We start from the raw sequence: 24,732 nt of genomic DNA, 5'->3' as shown, positions 1-24,732 counted from the left end.
ATAAACTGGCCAGAAAATTATTGCCTTCATTGTCGCATAAATATCCGTTGTGCAATCGCAAAAAAAAAAAAAAAAAAAAAAAAAAAAAAAAAAAAAAAAAAAAAAAAAAAAAAGCAATTGCAACTTGTATAATTACTACCAATTCAGAGTCATGTACAGTGGACCCCCGGTTAACGAACTTTTTTCATTCCAGTAGTATGTTCAGGTGCCAGTACTGACCAAATTTTTTCCCATAAGGAATATTGTGAAGTAGATTAGTCCATTTCAGACCCCCAAACATACACGTACAAACGCACTTACATAATTGGTCGCATTTGGAGGTGATCGTTAAGCGGGGGTCCACTGTACTTATATATCTGTTATATCTATGTGACTCTGATGGGTTAGTCTTACAACCCTTAAGAATATCTTATCATTTCACGTACACTTTAAATTACACCAAAGTGGTTGGGCCACTTACCTTTTATATCCTACCTCTCTCCCCCCTCCCACCCTTTTCCAAAATTTCTATCCTTACCCATCCTTCTTCCTTACCCATCTCACCAAAGCTCTGGTCTGGACAAGAACAAGAACTGACCACGTTAAGCTTACATACTGACCACGTTAAGCTTACATACTGACCAAGTTAAGCTTACATACTGACCACGTTAAGCTTACATACTGACCACGTTAAGCTTACATACTGACCACGTTAAGCTTACATACTGACCAAGTTAAGCTTACATACTGACCAAGTTAAGCTTACATACTGACCACGTTAAGCTTACATACTGACCACGTTAAGCTTACAAACTGACCAAGTTAAGCTTACATACTGACCACGTTAAGCTTACATACTGACCAAGTTAAGCTTACATACTGACCAAGTTAAGCTTACATACTGACCATGTTAAGCTTACATACTGACCACATTAAGCTTACATACTGACCAAGTTAAGCTTACATACTGACCAAGTTAAGCTTACATACTGACCACGTTAAGCTTATATACTGACCACGTTAAGCTTACATACTGACCAAGTTAAGCTTACATACTGACCAAGTTAAGCTTACATACTGACCACATTAAGCTTACATACTGACCAAGTTAAGCTTACATACTGACCAAGTTAAGCTTACATACCAACCATGTTAAGCTTACATACTGACCAAGTTAAGCTTACATACCGACCAAGTTAAGCTTACATACTGACCATGTTAAGCTTACATACTGACCATGTTAAGCTTACATACTGACCAAGTTAAGCTTACATACTGACCATGTTAAGCTTACATACTGACCAAGTTAAGCTTACATATTGACCAAGTTAAGCTTACATACTGACCAAGTTAAGCTTACATACTGACCAACTTAAGCTTACATACTGACCAAGTTAAGCTTACATACTGACCAAGTTAAGCTTACATACTGACCAAGTTAAGCTTACATACTGACCAAGTTAAGCTTACATACTGACCACGTTAACCTTACATACTGACCACGTTAAGCTTACATACTGACCACGTTAAGCTTACATACTGACCACGTTAAGCTTACATACTGACCACGTTAAGCTTACATACTAACCACGTTAAGCTTACATACTGACCAAGTTAAGCTTACATACTGACCACGTTAAGCTTACATACTGACCACGTTAAGCTTACATACTGACCACATTAAGCTTACATACTGACCAAGTTAAGCTTACATACTGACCACATTAAGCTTACATACTGACCAAGTTAAGCTTACATACTGACCACATTAAGCTTACATACTGACCACGTTAAGCTTACATACTGAACAAGTTAAGCTTACATACTGACCACATTAAGCTTACATACTGACCACATTAAGCTTACATACTGACCACATTAAGCTTACATACTGACCACATTAAGCTTACATACTGAACAAGTTAAGCTTACATACTGACCACGTTAAGCTTCCATACTGATCACATTAAGCTTACATACTAACCGCGTTAAGCTTACATACTGACCATGTTAAGCTTACATACTGACCACATTAAGCTTACATACTGACCACATTAAGCTTACATACTGACCACATTAAGCTTACATACTGACCACGTTAAGCTTACATACTGACCACATTAAGCTTACATACTGACCACATTAAGCTTACATACTGACCACGTTAAGCTTACAGAATAGAACAAAAAGGTAAATATTATATACTCCTCAATGGTATTATACGCAGGATAAAAGATCATTGTATTTATAGCACTCACAATATTTGCAACATTTATAAATTAGCGGATGGATATGTAGTGCATAATAAGATATTAAACTAAATGTAAATTAGCATTTTATGCAGATTCATTCAATAAGCTTTGGGTTACCCATCTGTTGACTAACTGATGTGGAAGATCTGTACAAGAAAAAGAAAAAAAAAGGGGGGGGGGGGGGGGTTGAGGAAATATGGTTATTTTAGAGGACAAGTGTATGCAGGAGACTGTTGTGTAAAATACATATTAAAACAAATAAAATGAAGTCAGACACTGTTTAAGATTTTGTTTTTCAATTACTCAGATATGGTAAACACAAGGAAATTAAATCTTCATCAGAGTACAAAACAAATTCTGGCCACAAAATAGAGCGAAACACCAACGTCAAAGACCTGGAAGTGATCATGTCGGAGGATCTCACCTTCAAGGACCATAACATTGTATCAATCGCATCTGCTAGAAAAATGACAGGATGGATAATGAGAACCTTCAAAACTAGGGAGGCCAAGCCCATGATGACACTCTTCAGGTCACTTGTTCTATCTAGGCTGGAATATTGCTGCACACTAACAGCACCTTTCAAGGCAGGTGAAATTGCTGACCTAATAAATGTACAGAGAACCTTCACGGCGCGCATAACGGAGATAAAACACCTCAATTACTGGGAGCGCTTGAGGTTCCTGAACCTGTATTCCCTGGAACGCAGGAGGGAGAGATACATGATTATATACACCTGGAAAATCCTAGAGGGACTAGTACCGAACTTGCACATGAAAATCACTCACTAACGAAAGCAAAAGACTTGGCAGACGATGCAACATCCCCCCAATGAAAAGCAGGGGTGTCACTAGCACGTTAAGAGACCATACAATAAGTGTCAGGGGCCCGAGACTGTTCAACTGCCTCCCAGCATACATAAGGGGAATTACCAACAGACCCCTGGCAGTCTTCAAGCTGGCACTGGACAAGCACCTAAAGTCGGTTCCTGACCAGCCGGGCTGTGGCTCGTACGTTGGTTTGCGTGCAGCCAGCAGCAACAGCCTGGTTGATCAGGCTCTGATCCACCAGGAGGCCTGGTCACAGACCGGGCCGCGGGGGCGTTGACCCCCGGAACTCTCTCCAGGTAAACTCCAGGTAAGCTAATATGAAGAAATTCTGGGTAAACTATTTTCATTGTTGTCCAATCAAACGCTATTCAGATAAAGATGGATAATCCAAATACTATTCACCAGATATTTCTTAAGAAAATTTTCTTCATTTTGAACTCAGTAGAGTTAAAACATAAGCATCAAAATTCAATTTGATTTTGGTGCTTATAATTTTCACCTTGTATAACTATGAGAAGCATAAATTTTTTATTGAATGAAAAGTAAAGCAAATTATTAAAGCACTGTCAATATACATACATATTCAACAAATTATTAAAGCACTGTCAATATACATACATATTCAACAAATTATTAAAGCACTGTCAATATACATACATATTCAACAAATTATTAAAGCACTGTCAATATACATACATATTCAACACAAATTACAAAACATACCTTAAACTTATCATACATATCTTTGTTAATGACCCTTGACATGTCTTTAAACTCCTTCTGTGAAACAACTTTCACATTTAATTCCACTTCTCGGATTACATTTTGGCTTACTGCGGCCTTTACTAAAAGGTGGTCTTCATCCAGTGACTCCACCTGCAAAACAAGATACAGTTAAATAAAAAAGATAATATTGAATAAAAATCTTCTTTCAACAAACCTGCCGTATCCCCCCGAGGCGGGGTGGCCCGAAAAGAAAAACTAAAGTTTCTCTTTTTAAATTTAGTATTTTATACAGGAGCAGGGGGTTACTAGCTTCTTGCTCCCGGCATTTTAGTTGCCTCTTACAACACGCATGGCTTACAGAGGAAGAATCCTGTTCCACTTCCCCATGTCAAATAAGCATTATTTTTATACATACATTACTACTCGATGGAAGCGGAGAAGGGCCAGTCCTCTGTAAACCATGAGTGTCATAAGAGGCAACTACAATGCCAGGAGCAAGGGACTAGTAACTTCTTCTCCTGTATAAATACTAAATGCAAAAAGAAGAAAAACTTTTGTTTCTTCTTCTTCTTCTTTGGGTCACCCTCCGTCAGTGGGAGACGGCTGGTGTTTAATTTTTTTTTTTTAACTTTAAAATGTTTAGATGAGACTATGGTGTGATTCAATCCTCTGATGTACTCTAGTTCTATTAAAAAATCAAATACACTGGTCCCTCGTTTTTCGTAGTTAATCCGTTCCTGGAGTTGCTACTACTGTATTAACGAAATCTACGATTTGCGAATCAATTTTCCCCATAAGAAATAATGTAAATCCAATTAATCAGTTCCTGACACCCAGAAGTATTAAAACAAAAAAATTTTTAACATGAAATATAGATGTAGTACATAAACAATACAATGGGAAATGATGAATGAAACATTAACAGCATAACACTTACCTTTATTGGAGATTCTTCTTAGTGTGTGGGAGACTGGAGGAGGAGAGAGAGTGGATTGTTTATAGTTTGGAAGAGGAATCCCCTTCCAGCAACACCTCAGGTACCAATTGCTTTTCTGGGGTTGCTTCTCTTCTCTGTTTCTTAATGCCACTAGGACCACCTTGAGAGTCACTCTAGTCCTGTCTCGCAAAATAACTGTGGAGAGAGCTCTGTTTCTGGCGTCTCTTTAACACTTCCCTAAAATGGCCCAAGACTTTGTCACTGTACATATTTCTCACCTTCTTTACCACAGGCTTGGCACTAGGAGCTTTCTTTGGAGCTGTGGTAGCTTATTTAGTACTTGCAAGCACTAAAATGAGTGGAATATTATGAAATATTTCATAGGAGCACTTAGGGGACCTTCGCTCACTGGTAAACAATGCCAGACTGGCTGGGTAGGGAGGCCGCCCTGGCTCACACTGTGCGTATGCGTCCTGGACGAACTACTATTCAAGAGTCAACCTATGATTAGCGAGCCCATGTTCATACGAAAATATCCCTATGATTTCCTAAATCTATGATTCCCGAGAACTACGGAAAGCGAGGGACCACTGTACAGGTACCATCCGACTTACGACCAAGCTTGGTTCCGACCAACCGGTCGTAAGTCAAAATGGACATAAGTCGAATCTTTGAAAATTGCCGACATACTGAATAGGGCATAATGTCAAACCTTTCCTATATAAACTATCTACATAGTACTGTAATGTAATGTACAATCATTATTTCATTCTTTTTACCATAATTTACTTTTATTGTTATATTTTAATTATTTATGTACTGTATATAATGTATACATGGTAGTGAACTGTACTGTAAATTTACATCGCATACAGTATCATATGTTACTGTTATCTTTATGTATTGTGGACACAATGGAATGGAAGAATACCACTGGTAGTGTCATCCTGCCAGAATGTAGTATAACCTATACCCTAAGTAAAGAGAAACAACTCTGGAACATGTGTAATACGTATCGGGCTGGGTGGCCGGGTGGGTGGGTGGGAGGGTGGTTGGCTGACTGGCTGACTGAATGTGGCTGTCTCTCTGTATCAATGATAAGAGAATCTTTTCCCAATTGTAATGACACCAAAAAAACGAAATTTGATGGAAAACTGACGGAATTATGATCTCGCGAAGTTAGCGACCTCGGCGATATTTACAAATCGGCGATTTCGCCCACTTTGAGCCCTATTTTCGGCTAATTCCGTTGTTCCAGTCGACCAAACTCATAGCTATTTCTTTAGAACTCTGTTTTTTCTATCGATTGAGTACAAGAAACTGCCCATTTACCGATTTCAACTACCCAATAATGTGGCCAGAAATTTGCAATTTGGCCAATTTCACAAAAATTTAAAAATATGACAATTTCAAAATAAGGTCCAGAATGAATAATGCAGACATTCCTGGCTCTAAAATAACATTTTCTTTGTTCGTCAGTCATGTCTCCAGGCCCCTCTGATATTACTCTTGCTTTCTATTTTGAATTTTTATTCAAACAAAAAACAGAAGACTAACTATTATGCAGACTACTGCAATACTGTAATAATTGTATAAGTAACATCAACCCATTCATGACTGCATATTAGAATGGCTGGTTGGACATTTATTGGACAATGACATCATTTGTTTACTTTTGAACATCGGCAAAAATCAAACATTTCCCCTACTTTGAGCTCCATTTCCAGGTTCTTTTTATAGTAAAATCAATCAAAATCACCTTTATTTCTATAATATGTTTTCCATTCTATCAAATGAGACCAAGAAAAAGAGAATACAACCATAAATACTATACGAAAATAGACCACAAATTCGGCATTTTAATTAAAAAAAACGGTCGGAGTTTTTTTTTTCTCATTATGCACTGCGTGCTCCAGGATTTTTTTTATATGGTGCACACTGACCACACAGACCCATTCTCTCACATGTGGGCCTACCAGCTTTCTCCTGCTTGATTTGAAGCTGCTAGAATTTTTTTTTTTTTTTCAACAAGTCGGTCGTCTCCCACCGAGGCAGGGTGACCCAAAAAAGAAAGAAAATCCCCAAAAAGAAAATACTTTCATCATCATTCAACACTTTCACCACACTCACACATTATCACTGCTTTTGCAGAATTTATGAGTATATATACGTCAAACACAGTACCTCGTAAGACGTATATATACGGCCGTGACAGTCAAAGGGTTAACCTATAATATAATAATCATGTGCACTAATTACTTACCTTAAAATATCTGTATCTTAATGTAGAGTGAGAGGTGAATAAACAAGATTAAATGAATAAACGAGAAAGAGAACGAGAGGGTAGAAGTTTCATGAGTTATGTAAACAAACATTATTGTTGTTGTTACCAGCCTGGACACGAATGGTTTTTGTTCACTCTGTCAAGCCGACCAGAAAAACATCTCATATTTGTTAATTTATATGTTATGTAGCATGTTTATTATATAATTTTGAAAAAAAAATCATATATGGATTAAGCAAAATGTCTTTATTAACGTTTTATACACATTTAATGTGCCTCAGTGATTATTATTGTGGTGTTATCATTATTAATATGGCGTCTTCAAGACCAATTACACTCTTAATAAGCGGCTCTGAGACAGACAAGCAGACAAAGACAGACACAGGTAGACAGAAAGACAGACAGGTAGACAGGTAGACATAAAGACAGACACACAGGTAGACAGAAAGACAGACACACAGGTAGACATAAAGACAGACACACAGGTAGACATAAAGACAGACACACAGGTAGACAGAAAGACACACACAGGTAGACAGAAAGACAGACACACAGGTAGACAGAAAGACACACACAGGTAGACAGAAAGACAGACACAGGTAGACAGAAAGACACACAGGTAGACAGACAGGTAGACATAAAGACACACAGGTAGACAGAAAGACAGACACACAGGTAGACAGAAAGAAAGACACACATGTAGACAGAAAGACACACACAGGTAGACAGAAAGACACACACACACACAGGTAGACAGAAAGACACACACAGGTAGACAGAAAGGTAGACATAAAGACAGACACACAGGTAGACAGACAGGTAGACATAAAGACAGACACACAGGTAGACAAAGACACAGATACAGAAAGACAGACACACAGGTAGACAGATACACACAGGTAGACAGAAAGACACAGGTAGACAGAAAGACAGACACACAGATAGAGAGACATGCACAGGTAGACATAAAGACAGACACACAAGTAGACAGAAAGACACACAGGTAAACAGAAAGACAGACACACAGGTAGACAGACACACACAGGTAGACAGAAACACACACACAGGTAAACAGAAAGACAGACACACAGGTAGACAGACAGACAGGTAGACAGAAAGACAGACACACAGGTAGACAGACAGACAGGTAGACAAAGACAGACACAAGTTAGACAGAAAGACAGACACACACAGGTAGACAGAAAGACAGACACACAGGCAGACAGATAAACAGACACACAGATATACAGGAAAACAGATACAGACAGGTTTATGTGCAACAGTGTAAACAAATAGAGAATTCGAGAGTAAGAGCCTTTCTTGCCACAATCTCCGGTGCAAGATTCAGACTTCATCTTAGGGGCCATGGTGAAATTTACTGTCCAGTTAGTACAGTTGATACAGTATGATGCTGCTGATAGGGCAGGGGTACACAAACTGATGCTGCCTGCATGACACATTGCCGCCGCGAGTATCGTCAAATATTGTACAGCAGTGTGCATCAGCCAGCCCAGCCCAGCTGCCAGATGCACGGTCATAAGTCGAGCGGATGTATGTCAAGCAGGTCGTAAGTCGGATGGTAGGTGTACATACTAAAAAACAAAAGTATGAATTTAAAATCATGAGCCTACAAGAGCCAACAGGCCTAAGATAACTCTCAAAGTTTGACTGAATGTCTTTTCCTTAAATTCAAATGCAACTTCTACTTTATTTTGTTACACTTGTGCTATGCCAGCAACTTGTACTATATTGTACAAACCATCTACATAAAAACAACATCTGAAGCATTAAATTTTTTTTATAAAACTGGCAATCACCAACATTTGCAACACATTCAAAATGTTTTAGTTTTGTGGTAGATAACATTGTAATAACCAAAGTAAATGTATCTGCCAAGCTGGGTATTGATGTGTTGTTGTGCAGCCCTTATGTTCATTAGTGCATACGATATTGTTAGAACAAATTACATTTGTAGTACAGCATAACCAAATTATAATCATGGACAATGAAGAATGGAATGAGAAGCAATGAACACTTAAAACTAGCAGCACTGATGGACAGCTATCTACAACTTTTCGACTCAAGAATACATTTGGACTCTTATGATTATAATATACAGTGGACCCCCGGTTAACGATTTTAATCCGTGCAAGAGGGCTCATCGTTATGCGAAATAATCGTTATGCGAATGAATTTTCCCCATAAGAAATAATGGAAATAAAATTAATCCGTGCAAGACGCCCAAAAGTATGAAAAAATTTTTTTTTTACCACATGAAATGTTAATTTTAATACACACAAACTGAAAAAGGCATGCACAATTAAATGACACTTACTTTTATTGAAGATCTGGTGATGATTGATGGGATGGGAGGAGGGGAGAGCATTATCTTCTTACTGTTTAGAAGGGGAATCCCCTTCCATTAGGACTTGAGGTAGCAAGTCCTTTTCTGGGGTTACTTCCCTTCTTCTTTTAATGCCACTAGGACCAGCTTGAGAGTCACTGGACCTCTGTCGCACAACAAATCTGTCCATAGAGCTCTGTACCTCCCGTTCCTTCAAGACTTTCCTAAAATGGGCCATAACATTGTCATTGAAATAGTCACCAGCACGGCTTGCAACAGCTGTGTCAGGGTGATTTTCATCTATAAAGGTTTGCAGTTCAACCCACTGTGCACACATTTCCTTAATCTTTGAAGTAGGCACAATGGATTCCACAACTGGCATAGGCTTCTCAGGGTTAGCCCCAAACCCTTCAAAATCTTTCTTAATTTCCATACTAATTCTCACCCTTTTTACCACAGGGTTGGCACTAGAAGCTTTCTTGGGGCCCATGGTCACTTATTTTCCAGAAACAGCACCGAAAACACTGTAATAATACGAAATATTCCGAGTGTATGCTTGGATGTTACCGCGGAGGCTGGCTGGTAAACAATGGGACGGCCGGCACATGTGAGGGCACATTGGACGCGTCTCGGACGAAAATCGGTAAGCGGGTTTTTAATCGGTATGCGCGGCAAAAATTTTGCGATAAAAGTAATCGGTATGCGGAAAAATCGCTATGTGATGCCATCGTTATGCGGGGGTCCACTGTAATTTACTCATATTGTATAACTGAGACTTATTGAAGAACATTCTCCAGAAATGAATGAACTACACATCAAGATAACTCCCAGAACCAAATCAGAAACATTACCATAAAAACAACAGAATCAAACAGTGGTGAAGGCCAGACAAGCTGATTGATATTGTAATGCATAATATTCCTGTATATGAGGAAAATCAAAAGAAAAATTACACTGCATGCTAACACCTGAGGGCATCTCATTCACCTTAATTTCTTTGGTAAAATACACAAATATGTTAAAAATTTGTAATTTTTTAATGACTGATGGTTATAATTTTAATATACTTTTGATTTCACTTTTCATTATAGTATATGTTATGGTTTAATAACATGTATGTCATTAAATACCACTGCAGCACACTGCTCATATTTTGGTACAATTTCTTTCTTCAATTCTATCATGTTTCTCAATTTCTTTACCAAAGGGCTGGCACTAGCAAGTTTCTTTTGGCCCACGGTTAATTACGTAGCAGTTGCACTCAATCTACAAGCACCAAACACAATGAATTATTGTGAAATGTTTGGAAGAGTGTGGAGACTATTGCTCACTCCAGCATAAACAAGACAACACTGACTGACAATGCCTCAACCACTTCCTCCACCACTGATTCAATCCTCACATTTTTGTACAATTTCCTTCTTCAATTCTATCGTATTAATATTTAGTGAAGGGATTCAGGGAAGTGAAGAAGTGAATGTTTTCAGATACTTGGGAGTTGACGTGTCGGCGGATGGATTTATGAAGGATGAGGTTAATCATAGAATTGATGAGGGAAAAAAGGTGAGTGGTGCGTTGAGGTATATGTGGAGTCAAAAAACGTTATCAATGGAGGCAAAGAAGGGAATGTATGAAAGTATAGTAGTACCAACACTCTTATATGGATGTGAAGCTTGGGTGGTAAATGCAGCAGCGAGGAGACGGTTGGAGGCAGTGGAGATGTCCTGTCTAAGGGCAATGTGTGGTGTAAATATTATGCAGAAAATTCGGAGTGTGGAAATTAGGAGAAGGTGTGGAGTTAATAAAAGCATTAGTCAGAGGGCAGAAGAGGGGTTGTTGAGGTGGTTTGGTCATTTAGAGAGAATGGATCAAAGTAGAATGACATGGAAAGCATATAAATCTATAGGGGAAGGAAAGAGGGGTAGGGGTCGTCCTCGAAAGGGTTGGAAAGAGGGGGTAAAGGAGGTTTTGTGGGTGAGGGGCTTGGACTTCCAGCAAGCGTGCATGAGCGTGTTAGATAGGAGTGAATGGAGACGAATGATACTTGGGACCTGACGATCTGTTGGAGTGTGAGCAGGGTAATATTTAGTGAAGGGATTCAGGGAAACCAGTTATTTTCATATAGTCGGACTTGAGTCCTGGAAATGGGAAGTACAATGCCTGCACTTTAAAGGAGGGGTTTGGGATATTGGCAGTTTGGAGGGATATGTTGTGTATCTCTATACGTATATGCTTCTAAACTGTTGTATTCTGAGCACCTCTGCAAAAGCAGTGATAATGTGTGAGTGTGGTGAAAGTGTTGAATGATGACGAAAGTATTTTCTTTTTGGGGATTTTCTTTCTTTTTTTTTTTTGGGTCACCCTGCCTCGGTGGGAGACGGCCGACTTGTTGAAAAAAAAAAAAAAAAAAAAATTCAGGGAAACCGGTTATTTTCATATAGTCGGACTTGAGTCCTGGAAATGGGAAGTACAATGCCTGCACTTTAAAGGAGGGGTTTGGGATATTGGCAGTTTGGAGGGATATGTTGTGTATCTTTATATGTGTATGCTTCTAGACTGTTGTATTCTGAGCACCTCTGCAAAAACAGTGATAATGTGTGAGTGTGGTGAAAGTGTTGAATGATGATGAAAGTATTTTCTTCTTGGGGATTTTCTTTCTTTTTTGGGTCACCCTGCCTCGGTGGGAGACGGCCGACTTGTTGAAAAAAAAAAAAAAAAAAAAAAAAAAATACTATAGAATTGAAGAAGGAAATTGTACAAAAATACGAGGGCTGAAGCAGTGGTGGAGGAAATGGTTGAGGCATCGTCAGTCAGTGTGGTCTTGTTTATGCTGGAGTGAGCAATAGTCTCTGTGCTCTTCCAAACATTTCACAATAATTCATTGTGTTCGGTGCTTGTAGATTGAGTGCAACTGCAGTGGTTGAGGCAGTGGTTGAGGCAGGGGTTGAGGCAGGGGTTGAGGCAGGGGTTGAGGCAGGGGTTGAGGCAGGGGTTGAGGCAGGGGTTGAGGCAGGGGTTGAGGCAGTAGTAGAGGCAGTGGTTGAGGCTGTGGTAGAGGCAAGGGTTGAGGCAGTGGTTGAGGCAGGGGTTGAGGCAGTGGTATAAGCAGTGGTAGAGGCAGTGGTAGTGGCAGTGGTTGAGGCAGCAGTTGAGGCAGCAGTTGAGGCAGCGGTTGAGGCAGCGGTTGAGGCAGCGGTTGAGGCAGTGGTTAAGGCAGTGGTAGGGCAGTGGTATTAATAGCATACATGTTAATAATAATAATAATAAATGTTATTAATAATATGTATTATTATTATTAATAACATAGATGTTATTAAAGACCACTGCCTCAACCGCTGCCTCACCCACTGCCTCAACCATTGCTTCAACCACTGCCTCAACCATTGCCTCAACCACTACAGTTGCACTCAATCTACAAGCACCAAACACAATGAATTATTGTGAAATGTTTGGAAGAGTGTGGAGACTTTGCTCACTCCAGCATAAACAAGACAACACTGACTGACAATGCCTCAACCACTTCCTCCACCACTGATTCAACCCTCATATTTTTGTACAATTTCCTTCTTCAATTCTATAGTATTATTATTATTATTATTTTTATTAGCAGTAGCAGAAATGTTTGATTCTTTGCCGTGTTCAAGAGTAAACATATGATGTCATTGTCCAATACCTGTCCAAATGGCCATTCCAATATGCAGTCATGAGTGGGTTTACATTATTTATACTGTAGTTTAATAGCAAATAATGAACAAACAAAACACTCACCACACTGAGTGGTGGGAGGGCTGGCTGCCAGTTGCGGGGCTCAGAGGAAAGGTAGTAGGGACTCGCGGGTGGCAGGAAACTTAAATATGATTTGGCGCCTGGGAATTTGGCAGTTGGAAATTTGGCGGTTAGGAATTCGCGAATGTGTGAAGCCCATGAAAGTTGAAAACGCGAATGTTGAGGGAGACCTGTATTATCTTACTACTAGAAATTGCAGCACTATAAGATGTAAAATTAAAGCAACTTTCCCAATCAAAGAGAGAACTCACTGTTCCATATGTCCCACGATGCCGGCCACTGTGAATTAACACACATGATCCTTTGGCAAGGGTTAACTCTTCTTCTTGAGCACCTCCTTTACTTGCAACTGCTTCATTTTCAGGTCTCTTACCGGCCAGTCCAAACGTTTTTGAAGATGGATTAATGATTTCTACCACTCTGAAACGTAAAAAAAATAATCTTACATAACTATATTATACGATAGCCTTTCTATTAATCTCAATATTTTCACCTTTCTAGCACCTATGTGACATTATTAAATTTATGGGGAAATGGGAGGTAATCAAGTTTGATCTGAGAAAAGGAAGGGCAGCTCCAATACATTGGATTAATAGCCCTTCACCAACATCATGTGTTCCATTCTATCAAATGATACCAAGAAGCAACCAATAAAACCATAAAAAAACATCCTAGAAAACAAATCAAAGTTGCTATTTTATATCTGAGTGAGCTGAACTCATGTAGAACTATGTAGGAACCCTGTAGCCTCAGTGACATAGTTCTATGTGACAGCATAACAAAACAATCAAGGTGTCACAATATTCTTATTCTTCACTATTATTATTCTTAAACACTGAAATATAGTCTCAAACCTTTAACTTTTTGGAAAATGTTCAGTGTAGTGTCCCTGAAGGAGTTAAGCATACTTCAAATATAGTACTGCTCTAATATTTTCTCAAAACACTTTTCCTCAGGGTGACAAGGCATTTACAAGTACAGTATTATCTAAGTTACTATTTCACTGCCTCCATAAGATTATGTTAATATATTCACATATTGGCAGTTTGGAGGGATATGTTGTGTATCTTTATACGTATATGCTTCTAAACTGTTGTATTCTGAGCACCTCTGCAAAAACAGTGATAATGTGTGAGTGTGGTGAAAGTGTTGAATGATGATGAAAGTATTTTCTTTTTGGGGATTTTCTTTCTTTTTTGGGTCACCCTGCCTCGGTGGGAGACGGCCGACTTGTTGAAAAAAAAAAAAATCACAAAATGAAGTTAATAAGTTCAAAGAATATACCATTAAGTAAATTATTATTATATTCATGGAACACTAAACCAGTAGAGGTCCTGTACTTTGATCCAAGGAAGGGCTGGGTAACTCCCTCCTTGGATCACAAACACTTCACTGGCAATATGTACAATACATGTTCCCTCTCCAACTCCCTGATGGGGAGAATATAAGTGTGACTAGTTAATAGTCTAAGTCGGATTGAAATGTTATCATGTGTATTAGTCTCCCATGTGCGGGTTATCTGTGCAATGAAAACATGCAATTCAGGGACCATCATATGACCACAAGCTAATTGTATACTGTATAATGTATCAATAGTTTCAGGCTAAGTATGTATATACTGTATGTAGACACTGGGCCTCCCATCACAAGAAGGGGAGGGGCAAATTTTGTTCTTAGGATACTGGGGAAAATTTCTGTTGCAGCATTTAGTCATTTGACTGAGACCTTCCACTGGTTTACCAGTTCACTCCATAAAATCTCAACACAAATTTTTTTTATGTATTATACGTACTTTTTATTTCCTCGACCAATGCCTTCGGACTTCTTCCATCCCATCCCCCTGAGAAGTGCTGCTCCATAAACAGATACATCAACCTATGAAGAAAAAATAAAGTTAATAAGATTAAAATAGAAAGAAATCATCCTGAATTACATGTATCACAATTCCTTACAAAAGTTATTTTGTATCCGTAACTGTGAGGGAAAAGTTCAACAGATAGGAGTAGCGAGTGATTATATGGTAACGATAGTTTGATTGCCGGCTGCTTGTTAAGGTAGGGTAAGTCTAGCTCCCGCTATCCCCTCCCCCCCTTTCTCCCCACCCAAGGTGACATGTGGGGCTCCGGTCAAACAGTAATCACTCGACTCACAGCTCCCAGCACAACTCTTGGAATGACAGATCGGGTCACCTGCTAACCAACGAGAAGTGTTGAAGGAGAAGGACCTGATCGAAGTGTATAAGTGGAAGATAGGTATTAATAAAGGGGATATTAATAAGGTCTTGAGGATGTCTCTCCAAGAGAGAACCTGCAGTAATGGATTTAAATTAGATAAGTTTAGATTTAGAAAGGACGTAGGAAAGTATTGGTTTGGAAATAGGGTAGTTGATGAGTGGAACAGTCTACCTAGTTGGGTTATTGAGGCTGGGACTTTGGGTAGTTTCAAATCTAGGTTGGATAAGTACATGAGTGGGAGGGGTTGGATTTGAGTGGGACTTTCACATCAGAGCTTATTTCTTGGGTGGCATTGAAAATTGGGTTGGGCAAATGTTTTGTTAGTGGGATGAATTGTAAAGGACCTGCCTAGTATGGGCCAGCAGGCCTCCTGCAGTGTTCCTCCTTTCTTATGTTCTTATGTTCTTATTATATCAAGGGAACTGTCGTAGGACACTCTTGATTTGTTGGTGAGAAGATTGGATGGTCAAGGGACCCCATTCTACTTACTGTTTGCTCGGAGCCAGCATAGAACCCTCCGTTTTCATTCACACATGCTGTTTAATCGAAGCAGGGATCGAACCCTCTGATTTATTTACAGTTTGAGCGGAGCAGGAACTGAACCCTCTGTTTTCTTTGATATATCCGTTTCATTTTCCCCTGGTAGTTTAAGTTATTCTTGTAAGTATGGAGGAATACCAGTTTTGGATGAACGCTGGAAGTAAGTTAGGAATAACGGGGAAAAATTTAGAAGCTTTCATTAGTGCTAAGATCCAGGAAAGAATGGAGAAGGAAAGAATTGAGAGAGAAGAAAGACAGAAAGAGAAAGAGAGGAGAAAAAGGAGAGAGATCGAATTGAAAGAGAGAACCAAGAAAGGCAGTTAGAAAGAGAAAGAGAGGATAAAAAGGAGATCGAATTGAAAGAGAAAATCAAGAAAGAGAAAGAGAAGACAAAAAGGAGTGTGATAGACTTGATCGTGAGGAGAGAGCTAAAGTACGTGGGGAACAAGTTAAATTAAGAGAACTTGAGGAAAGAGCTAGAGAACATGAGTTAAGAGAGAGAGAGAAAAAGATCGTGAGCTCGAAAAATCTCGCCTTGAATTAGAGAATAAAAAGTTAACTTTTACACAACAACAATTAGAGGAAGGAGTAATGGAACAACGTGCAGTCAGTGCACATATTCCAACACCTAATTTACCTCCCTTCACAGAGGGTGAAGACATTACTTCATACATTATGAGGTTTGAAAATACAGCTACCCGCTGTGAATGGCCAGCTGACACCTGGGCTACCAGGTTAGGTATGTTATTTTCCGGTACAGCTATGAATATCTATGCAACTTTGTCGCAGGACACAGTGGACCCCCGGTTAACGATATTTTTTCACTCCAGAAGTATGTTCAGGTGCCAGTACTGACCGAATTTGTTCCCATAAGAAATATTGTGAAGTAGATTAGTCCATTTCAGACCCCCAAACATACACATACAAACGCACTTACATAAATACACTTACATAATTGGTCACATTCGGAGGTAATCGTTATGCGGGGGTCCACTGTATATGTAATTATAACCTACTGAAGAAGGCAATCCTTAAAGCATATCAAAAACCACAAATTCTTATAGGAAAGATTTCAGGTATGCCACCTTACAGCATGGCCAAAACTTTCAGCAGTTACAGGTAACACTCTTTCGTTTGTTCGACTTTTGGATAGTGTTCAGGAATTGATCACAGTTATGAATCTCTTAGAGACTTCATGGTTGCTGACCAGTTTCTGACAGCTCTTCCCCACCAGATACGAACATTCATTAGAGAACATAACCTGATTAAAGCTGAGGAAGTTGCTGAGGCCTCTGACTTGTATGCTGAGGCTCATAATTCCTATAAAGACCTAAAAGGATCGAACCTTAAGGGCAATGGTTCACCTGAACCAAAGATTAAGAAGCCTACAGTAGAAACAAAGTCACCAGCTATTATACCAACATGTCATCGGTGTGGTGGTATCGGACATAAACGTCCAGATTGTCCTTCCAACAAAATAGAGAAAGTTGGTAGATGCTTTGTTGACTGTAATGACCAGGCACCCTTCTGTTCAGGAGCAGTTAATGGTATAAAAGTCTCAGACATATTACGTGACACTGGATGTACGTGCATCGTAATTTCGGACAAACTGTTCCCTTACTTTAAAACCTCTCGTGTGTCCTCTATTCTTTCAGATTACTTGGGTCGTGAAAATACTTTCCCTACAATACGTTGTTACTTGAAAACTAAATGGTTCACCGGTTGGACTAATGCGGTACTAGCCCCAATTACTTGTTCTATAATAGTAGGTAACATTAAAGGTGCCGTTCTTCCTTCAGAGGCGGATCTTTCGTCACCACTCGTGGATCCAAGTTTTCCAGCTCCTCTTCCTTGCAAGTTAAATAAGCCCCTTAACAATGCACTGGAAGCTGCATTGTCTCGTACTGTTCATTTGGGGGTGGAAACAGATGATACTGCTCTCAATAGTGAGGTAGCAGGATCACCTGTCCACTCGTCAGGTGAAAGTATGGGTATTGCCTCCGGCACTCTCAATGTCTTGACTTGGGCTCAGACCAAAGCCCAGGCTTCTCCTACCTCCTCTTCTCCCACCGTAAGTCCTTTTATTTTCCCAGATTTTATGTCCAAGGATGACTTTGTCAATTTACAGCGCGATTGCCCTTCACTTCGGGATTGTCATAATCAAGCTTTTAACAACAAAGTTATCCACAGGAGATACGTATCTCATAAGTTTGAATATATTAATGGTATCTTATATAAATCTGTATTTAACCCTTTCAGGGTCCGTCCCGTAGATCTACGGCTTTACGGTGAGTGTCCAAACCGTAGATCTACGCCATGAGCTCAGCTCACTCTGATAAACTGTGAGTGGTACATTTGGGCCTAGATATGAGAGAATACATCTATGTGGTATGTGTGCACCACATAAAACAGATCCTGCAGCACACTGTGTATAATGAGAGAAAAAAACTGAAATCATGATTTTTCGATTAAAACAGCGACTTTGCAGTGTTTTTTCGTATGTTTTTTATAGTTGTATTTGCGATTTCTTGGTCTCATTTGATAGAATGGAAGACATATTACAGAAATAGAGATGATTTTGATTGGTTTTAGCACTGGAAATGGCTTGAAACTGAGCTCAAAGTAGCGGAAATGTTAAATTTTTGCCGATATTCAAGAGTAAACAAACGACCTCACACGTCTAATACACGTCAGCTGGTGGGTCTAATATACATTCACAAATATGGTGATGATATTTATACAATTATTACAGTATTGCATAACAGTAAATCTTCTATTTTTTGGTGTGAATAAAAATTCATTATGTGAATAAAAAATCAAAATGGAATTTATTTGTAAAGCCTCAAAATGTAACTAATGAACAGAGGAAATGTTAGTTTAGTTCCAGGAATACCTACATTGTTTATTCTGGAGCCTATTTTGAAATTGGAATATTTTGAACTTTGTGTTAAATTGGCCAAATTAACAATTTCCAATCACTTTATTTTGTAGTTGAAACAGTTGACTTGGCGATTTCTTGTGCTCAATCGATAGAATAGAAGTAATACTAGTGAAATAGCTAAGAATTTGGTTGATTGGAATAATGTAATTGGCCTAAAATGGGAGTCAAAGTCGGCAAAATCGCCGATTCGTAAATATCGATGACACATCAAAATTCGCGAGCATAATTTCGTCAATTTTCCACCAAATTTCGTACTTTTTGTTTTATTACCTTCACAAAAAGATTCTCTACGATTTCATAAGAAAAAATAACAAATTTTTTTCTTGAAAATTCTTGGACACTGGGGCAGCACTTCAGATTTGGGCCTTGGACCCTGAAAGGGTTAAATCTCATTCTTCAGCGATAGATTATTCCCTCCTTGTTGTTCCTAAACCATGTCAAGAGACTGTTCTTCAAATGACTCATGATTTGCCAGTGACCAAACACTTGGCCCATCGTAAGATGTGGCATAAACTCAAGCACACTTTATTTTTGGCCAAGCATGTACTTACAGGTTACAAAGAAGTATAGTTCTTGCAATAGGTGTCAGGTGCTTACTGCACAAAATATAGTGGACCCCCAGTTAACGATATTTTTTCACTCCAGAAGTATGTTCAGGTGCCAGTACTGACCGAATTTGTTCCCATAAGAAATATTGTGAAGTAGATTAGTCCATTTCAGACCCCCAAACATACACGTACAAACGCACTTACATAAATACACTTACATAATTGGTCGCATTGGGAGCTGATTGTAAAGCGGGGGTCCACTGTACACACACTCCTAGTTCCTGTATATTTATTAAATGTAAAACTTCCCTCCTGCAGAAACTAGATACTCCACCATAGAAAACGAATGTTTGGCCCTTGTGTGGGGTATCTCCAAACTTAAATTTTATTTACTGGGAAAAGAATTTGTTTTAGAAATGGATCACAAACCTTTGATATACTGTACCTAGAAACTTTTAAGGGAACCAACAGTCGCCTCTTGAGGTGGACTCCAAGCTTTTAAGTTCCATATTGTGTATATCAATGGTTCATCCAATTATATCTCTGACTGGTTAAGTCGTGACAGTCAGTAGATTTGTTGCCTTATGTGACTTCCACATTTTAGAACTTTTTCCTCGCCTATTCTTCTTATACTCCTTGACTATAAGTCTTAGTATGGGGGAGTGTGAGGGAAAAGTTCAACAGATAGGAGTAGCGAGTGATTATATGGTAACGATAGTTTGATTGCCGGCTGCTTGTTAAGGTAGGGTAAGTCTAGCTCCCGCTATCCCCTCCCCCCCTTTCTCCCCACCCAAGGTGACATGTGGGGCTCCAGTCAAACAGTAATCACTCGACTCACAGCTCCCAGCACAACTCTTGGAATGACAGATCGGGTCACCTGCTAACCAACGAGAAGTGTTGAAGGAGAAGGACTTTTGTAAAAGTCCGGAGACGTCACTTTTTGGGTCTACCTACCTGATTAACTGTAAGCTATAGTAGACAACAACCCCTCATCTTTGTAGTGGTAAAGAACCTGCTTTCCTGTCATCTGGACTGACTATTCAAGGCTATATAGACTCGGTGAAGAACTAGCCGTTGGGTTGTCACCAACACCTGTGACCCCCCCCCCCCATCATCAGTAACGGCTACAATTTCTACAAGACGGTGTCAACCTCCACCAGACACCCCAGTATAAATGTACATATTAGCTTTGAATTCCAATGTCATTTTTTCATTTCATTTTTCATTTTTCTTTCAAATAGGATACACCTTCATGTTTCACTGTTTTACATTTGCATTAATAAATAATAAAATGTTTTTTTTTTTTTTTTTTTTTTTTTTTCAACAAGTCGGCCGTCTCCCACCGAGGCAGGGTGACCCAAAAAAGAAAGAAAATCCCCAAAAAGAAAATACTTTCATCATCATTCAACACTTTCACCACACTCACACATTATCACTGTTTTTGCAGAGGTGCTCAGAATACAACAGTCTAGAAGCATAAACATATAAAGATACACAACATATCCCTCCAAACTGCCAATATCCCAAACCCCTCCTTTAAAGTGCAGGCATTGTACTTCCCATTTCTTTGTGAATTATTTCTTTTTCTATTCATTAATTTTTCTGAGGAGGAGCCAGCCTTGGTAATACTGTCTGAAGTTGTTACGGGGCTGAGTAAGTCTTCACAGTAATGAGAAGAGAGTAAGTGTATGATTAAATATGGTATATTAATTACCTGATCATAATCATCAAGAGAAGATTCTTTACCAAGGTCAACTACTTTAGTTTCAAGTTTCTCTTCCTTAGCGGTCAAGGAGATGGAAAAATTGTCATTTGTCCCTCGGTCACTGTAAGTGTCAAGCCTCCTCTTGCTCTCTGAAAATATACAGTACTTATACGATAATGCAATGACTGAATATGGGAGAAATAAGGTATACTTAAGCATATGATTTTTACATGAATACTATATGCCAACTTCATATTTAAATGAATATACCTACCTACTGTATTTTTTAAATAAATTTCAATAAATTTTGATTCTTGAACAAGACTTACTGTAATGTAAGTACATAAGAATATAAATGATATACACTTAAAGAAATAGGAGGAACAATCTACAAGAACACTGCAAGAAATGAAGACAATTAGAAAGAATGGCAAAAATCATTTGATAATTTTCAAATGCATTATAAAAAAACAAATAGCTAAAATGCTGAAAACTTATTTTTCTACCAAAAAATACACAATACATAGGTAATAACAAAATTTAGATTAAAATAAAATATGAAAAACTAAAATTTCAACCTTGAAAGTTCCATGTTCTGTTACATTGCAGCCCTTGCAAAGACCCATCTCCAATATGTTATACCTACTTCCTACCATACTACACTTATATATAATATTCCAATACGCACGTCCGCACACACATCTAGGTTTCAAAGTACTTTTTAATTAACCATGTTACCAAAATTCACTCTCAGTTTGCTCAAATTTCCAACCTTCCAACAATGCCGCTTCAGCTTGTTCATCCAGTGTTAAGATCCTGGGTTGTTCTTTGTTCGTTTCCTCCTCAGTTGCAGGGTTCTTTGAACCTTCTTCGTCTTCCTCTTTACGTTTTGATTCCTTGAGCTTTTCCACCAATTTTTGGAAGACTGCAGCTCTGTCTGCCTTCACCAGTGGAATGACCAACTCTTCTTCCTCTGTTGGACCATCTCTGAAAATTAAACATTTAAAATTATTCAAGGTATTTTCATATGATTAGTAAGCAACTTAAAAAGGAGCATGTTATCATTATAAAGCAATGATGGTACAGCAGAACCCTCATGTCTGCACGTTCAGATTTACAGGTATTACTATGTTGTCTTATTTAGGCACAGGTACACATACGTACAATTATCATACATAGTGTACACTACCTAGGATAATCCAAAAAAATTTCAGACAAGATAACTTATTTCTATTGGGGTCAAGGATCCCAATGGAAATAAGTAAGTTTATTTAGGTACAGGTAAAGATAAATATAGTTACACAAATTATCATACAGTTACATAAAGCTTACGTAGAATAACCCGAAAAAGTCAAAGTGATCTGGGTAATAGGAGGTATTCACATCGGAGCTAAAGGGAGTATAACTCTAGATCCTTGGATCAAGAGCCCTCACCAGTATAACTGCATGGGACGTGCATTTACAATGAATTACTCAACTGTTTTAACACTTAAGATTTAAATAATAAGGTACTGCAAGGACCCTAATGGAAATAAATCAGATTTTTTTTTGGTTATCCTCGGTAATTTATGTATAATTATACTTATGTCTACCTGTGCCTATTATTATAATTATTATTATAATAATGGGGAAGCGCTAAACGCGTAGGATTATACAACGTAAGTGGGGGGGGAATGGAAGGTATTCCGGCACATTTCAGGGAACTGGAGCACAGATCCAATGCCCTAGATCAAGAGCCTCTCACCAACATCAAGGAACCTCCCTTGAGGGGATTATAATCATAAGCAATAAATCCGTAAGAAGCAGTACCTGTGCCTAAATAAACTTACATAATCTAGTATTATTATAATCATGGGTGAGCGCTAAACCCGTAGGACTACACAGCACATAATCTAGTAATAGCTACGTTTTCAAGACATTTTCCTCGATGGATTGTAAAACTTCAGTTGTGTTCTTGACTTCAGCTGGAACCTCGTTCCTGATGGCTGAAGGCTGAAGACACTTCTTCTCTATTGTCTTCGAGAAAGATAAAGTGAATTTCTGGGCAGCCATTGTGGTATTATGTATTTGATCAAGGTGGAGGTGAGGCGTCTTGTTGTTAAGGTTGTTAAGGGACACTAAACTTTACGTCTTATTGAGCTCAGCTTCACCGTCTTGTTGTTAAGGTTGTTAAGGGACACTAAACTTTACGTCTTATTGAGCTCAGCTTCACCGTCTCGTTGTTAAGGTTGTTAAGGGACACTAAACTTGACGTCTTATTGAGCTCAGCTTCACCGTCTTGTTGTTAAGGTTGTTAAGGGACACTAAACTTGACGTCTTATTGAGCTCAGCTTCACCGTCTTGTTGTTAAGGTTGTTAAGGGACACTAAACTTTACGTCTTATTGAGCTCAGCTTCACCGTCTTGTTGTTAAGGTTGTTAAGGGACACTAAACTTTACGTCTTATTGAGCTCAGCTTCACCGTCTTGTTGTTAAGGTTGTTAAGGGACACTAAACTTTACGTCTTATTGAGCTCAGCTTCACCGTCTCGTTGTTAAGGTTGTTAAGGGACACTAAACTTGACATCTTATTGAGCTCAGCTTCACCGTCTTGTTGTTAAGGTTGTTAAGGGACACTAAACTTTACGTCTTATTGAGCTCAGCTTCACCGTCTTGTTGTTAAGGTTGTTAAGGGACACTAAACTTGACGTCTTATTGAGCTCAGCTTCACCGTCTTGTTGTTAAGGTTGTTAAGGGACACTAAACTTGACGTCTTATTGAGCTCAGCTTCACCGTCTTGTTGTTAAGGTTGTTAAGGGACACTAAACTTGACGTCTTATTGAGCTCAGCTTCACCGTCTTGTTGTTAAGGTTGTTAAGGGACACTAAACTTTACGTCTTATTGAGCTCAGCTTCACCGTCTTGTTGTTAAGGTTGTTAAGGGACACTAAACTTTACGTCTTATTGAGCTCAGCTTCACCGTCTTGTTGTTAAGGTTGTTAAGGGACACTAAACTTTACGTCTTATTGAGCTCAGCTTCACCGTCTTGTTGTTAAGGTTGTTAAGGGACACTAAACTTTACGTCTTATTGAGCTCAGCTTCACCGTCTTGTTGTTAAGGTTGTTAAGGGACACTAAACTTTACGTCTTATTGAGCTCAGCTTCACCGGAAACTATCTCATAATATGTCACTTTGTCTTTTTTGTCTTACCCTAACTTCTCTATGTATAAGTTGCTATGTATGATTATGTAACTGTATGTTGCTATGTATGATTATCTATGTAACTGTATGTTGCTATGTATGATTATCTATGTAACTGTATGTTGCTATGTATGATTATCTATGTAACTGTATGCAGCTATGTATGATTATGTAACTGTATGTTGCTATGTATGATTATCTATGTAACTGTATGTTGCTATGTATGATTATGTAACTGTATGTTGCTATGTATGATTATCTATGTAACTGTATGTTGCTATGTATGATTATCTATGTAACTGTATGCAGCTATGTATGATTATGTAACTGTATGTTGCTATGTATGATTATCTATGTAACTGTATGTTGCTATGTATGATTATCTATGTAACTGTATGTTGCTATGTATGATTATCTATGTAACTGTATGCAGCTATGTATGATTATGT

At 38.7% G+C, this 24,732-nt stretch overlaps 1 protein-coding gene across 1 annotated transcript in view; it reads right to left on the bottom strand.

Annotated features, from left to right (window-relative positions):
• Window positions 1-23,308, bottom strand: part of LOC128684429 (G-patch domain and KOW motifs-containing protein) — a 30,739-nt gene extending 7,431 nt beyond the window's left edge. The window contains exons 1-6 of the mRNA XM_053770581.2: window positions 23,013-23,308; window positions 21,879-22,093; window positions 21,116-21,255; window positions 14,931-15,013; window positions 13,390-13,558; window positions 3,785-3,937 (exon numbers count right to left, since the gene is read on the bottom strand). Of these exons, the coding sequence (XP_053626556.2) occupies window positions 3,785-3,937; window positions 13,390-13,558; window positions 14,931-15,013; window positions 21,116-21,255; window positions 21,879-22,093; window positions 23,013-23,158 (906 nt within the window). The 5' untranslated portion in view covers window positions 23,159-23,308. The remainder of the gene's footprint in view (window positions 1-3,784; window positions 3,938-13,389; window positions 13,559-14,930; window positions 15,014-21,115; window positions 21,256-21,878; window positions 22,094-23,012) is intronic.
• Between the last annotated feature and the right edge of the window lie 1,424 nt (window positions 23,309-24,732).

This window comes from Cherax quadricarinatus, chromosome 4 (assembly GCF_038502225.1).
Source record: "Cherax quadricarinatus isolate ZL_2023a chromosome 4, ASM3850222v1, whole genome shotgun sequence".
NCBI lineage: Eukaryota > Metazoa > Arthropoda > Malacostraca > Decapoda > Parastacidae > Cherax > Cherax quadricarinatus.
The sequence above is the reverse complement of the archived record's forward strand: the minus strand, read 5'-3'. Positions and strand labels throughout refer to the sequence as shown.